Source organism: Salvelinus sp. IW2-2015, unplaced genomic scaffold (assembly GCF_002910315.2).
Source record: "Salvelinus sp. IW2-2015 unplaced genomic scaffold, ASM291031v2 Un_scaffold4616, whole genome shotgun sequence".
Lineage (NCBI taxonomy): Eukaryota > Metazoa > Chordata > Actinopteri > Salmoniformes > Salmonidae > Salvelinus > Salvelinus sp. IW2-2015.
The window spans coordinates 58,275-60,945 of NW_019945886.1; the positions used below are offsets into that span (position 1 = coordinate 58,275).

A 2,671-nucleotide genomic window follows, 5' to 3' on the forward strand; every position below is an offset into this window, starting at 1 on the left:
ACTTCCTCCCTCACTTTCCTCCCTCCCTCCTCTCCTCTCCTCGCCTCAATCTCCTCTCCCTCTCTTCTCTCCTCCGCTTTCTCTCCCTCCCCGCTCTCCTCATCTCTGTCTCTCTTTCTCTCCTGTCGCTCTCCCTCTCTCTCTCTCTCCCCGCTTTCCGCTTTCTCCTCCCTTCCTCCCTCTCCTCCCTAATCTCTCCTCATCTCCTCCCTCTCTTCCTCCTCGACCCTCTCCTCGCCCACCCCGTCGCATACATCTCCTCTCCTCTGCCGTCTTCTCTCCTCCGCTCTCCCTCTCTTTCTGCTCCTCTCGTCTCCCCTCATCTCCTCTTCCCCCTCCTGCTCGGCTCTCCCTCTCTTTTCTCTCCTCTCCTTCCCCTCCTTCCTCTCCTCCTCCTCTCTCTCCCCTCTCCCCCCGGTTACGGTGCTCTAGTCACTACGGTAATGGAGGAGAGTCATGCATGCTGGTGCATTGACGTAGTTAAATGATAAACACAACTGCAAGAGAGTAATTATACTTGTGTTTGTGAGAGGTGGACTGGGAAAATAGAGGTACGGAAATAGGGGGAAAACTTTTACAACTAAATATTAGTGTCAAATACGAATACACACCGAACCTTACTTTAAAAACAAACTGGCATATTCTACAAAGCAGAACAGATTGTCACAGTAAATGTACACAAATGAACGGGCACGAACGCACGAACGCACACACACACAGACACACAAGCACGCACGCACACAGACACACAAGCACGCACGCACACAGACACACAGACACACAGACACACCTTACAAATTGTTCTCACAAAACTCAGCTTGCAATTATATAACTGTCAGAGAGGATGTTTAAACTCAAATGAGGTGTTTTATCTTAGGGATCTAACGGAAATAAAAATGAAAGCTAAGAGATGCAGTGTGGAATTTCCTCTTCCTCCTCCTCCTCCTCCTCCTCGTCCTGGCCTACATATTATAGAGTCAAGTACCTTCATTAAAAGAGCCACTGTGTTGGTGCACATATGATGATCGTAATGGTGATCATAGCTGTGTTCATAACATAACCAGTTCTGCTTCTGTCCGGCATCAAGCTGCCGGGCCAGGGTTTACACATAGCTGGTACTGTACAGACAGACAGAGAGATATGAATACCAGGACAATGGGAGTCTATCTAGCTCTAGATTAGAGTTCTGATTCAGAGGAGGGCCATGGCGGCCATTTTGTGTCCTGTTCCTGTCCGTGTGTCAGTGGCCTTGTTTCTTCATCCTTCCTCTCTGGCTACATGTACTGCTCTAACACAGTCTCTGTCTGTGTGTAGGGGGTTGATATAGGGCATGGGGTACTGGGGGTAGAATCCAGAGCCCTGCAGCCCTGGGGGTAAAAACAGTGAAGCCACAACGCTAGTCTGCCTAGCGACAGGGGATGAAGGCAACCGGAGGGTGGTGTGCCTCGGCGCTGGGTTGCTGCCCCGCCCCCCTAGACTCCTCCTCTTCCTCTGACACGCCGAAGGTGACCAGGGCCTGCGTGGAGTCACATGACTGTTTCTCGGCGTCCTCCGAGTTGAGCGAGACGAGGCTGAGTCGGCGGGGTCTGCTGAGGTGCAGGGCGCCGCGAGTCCTTCTGTGGAGCAGGCCCAGGTCCTCTCTGAAGTGAGGGTTGAAGAGGACGTAGAGTAGAGGGTTGAGGCAGGCTGGGAGAGGAACCACCACTAGGAGCACTGACTTCACCACCTCAGGCCCTACTGAGGGCAGTTTCAGCAGGGAGGAGAAGGAGAGGAAGGCTACGGGGAAGTAGAGCAGACAGTTGGTGAACAGCAGCCAGGCCACGTGACGGATCATGGAACAGTCCCACAGGTTGTCCGGCTCTCCTTTCTCCAGGCTGCAGTAGAGGCGGGCGTATGTGACSGTCATGATCAGATAACARAGGGAGTTGACCAGGACTAGAGCCACCATGAAGCCCAGAGAGGAGGGCTCTTCGTAGGGCATGGGGAGACAGATGGAGGAGACACCATAGTCCCCCAGCAGGGGGAGCACGGTGACAGCCAGGCCCAGAAGGAAACACAAGGCGGCCACCAGCCTCAGCGTGCCCGTGGAAGTCTTCCCRTCGGRGGCCTTGCCTCTCCGTACCGACAGCCCCCTCTCCAGAGCGGCCACAGTCAGTAAGAAGARACTGGTCTCAGAAGCYAAGATGGAGACGAAGCCGGTCAGCTTGCAGCCCGTGCTGCTCTCCCAGCGAGCCCCGTAYCGSCCGAAGCTGCCGAAGGTCAAGGCATCGACGGTGGCCAGCGTGGCWGACCACAGCCCCATCAGACTGTTTACCAGAGCCAGCAGGCCAATCAGCAGCTTCACAGGGGACAGGAAGGACGGGGAGAGAAAGATGGAGACCATCACCAGTGTGTTGCAGACCAGGGAGAGAGTAGCAATGACCCACACACCAACACGGATCAACCAGCTGCCAAACAGGTGGTGGCAAGGACGGAACGGACCTGGGGAGGGACAGATCAATCAATCAACCAGTCACTCAATAAATAAATCAACCAGTCAATCACTCAATCAAATCAACCAGTCAATCACTCAATCATCAACCAGTCAATCACTCAATCAATCAACCAGTCAATCAATAAATAAATGAACAGTCAATCACTAATCAACAACAGTCAATCACTCAATAATCAA

The 2,671-nt window shown here is 53.2% G+C and overlaps 1 protein-coding gene across 1 annotated transcript; it reads right to left on the reverse strand.

Annotated features, from left to right (window-relative positions):
• Nucleotides 1-1,262: 1,262 nt before the first annotated feature.
• LOC112077486 (leucine-rich repeat-containing G-protein coupled receptor 5) lies at nt 1,263-2,468 on the reverse strand. Its single transcript, XM_024143989.2, has one exon. The coding sequence runs from the start codon at nt 2,381-2,383 to the stop codon at nt 1,406-1,408; it is 978 nt and encodes a 325-aa protein (XP_023999757.2). The 5' UTR covers nt 2,384-2,468; the 3' UTR covers nt 1,263-1,405.
• Nucleotides 2,469-2,671: the final 203 nt, after the last annotated feature.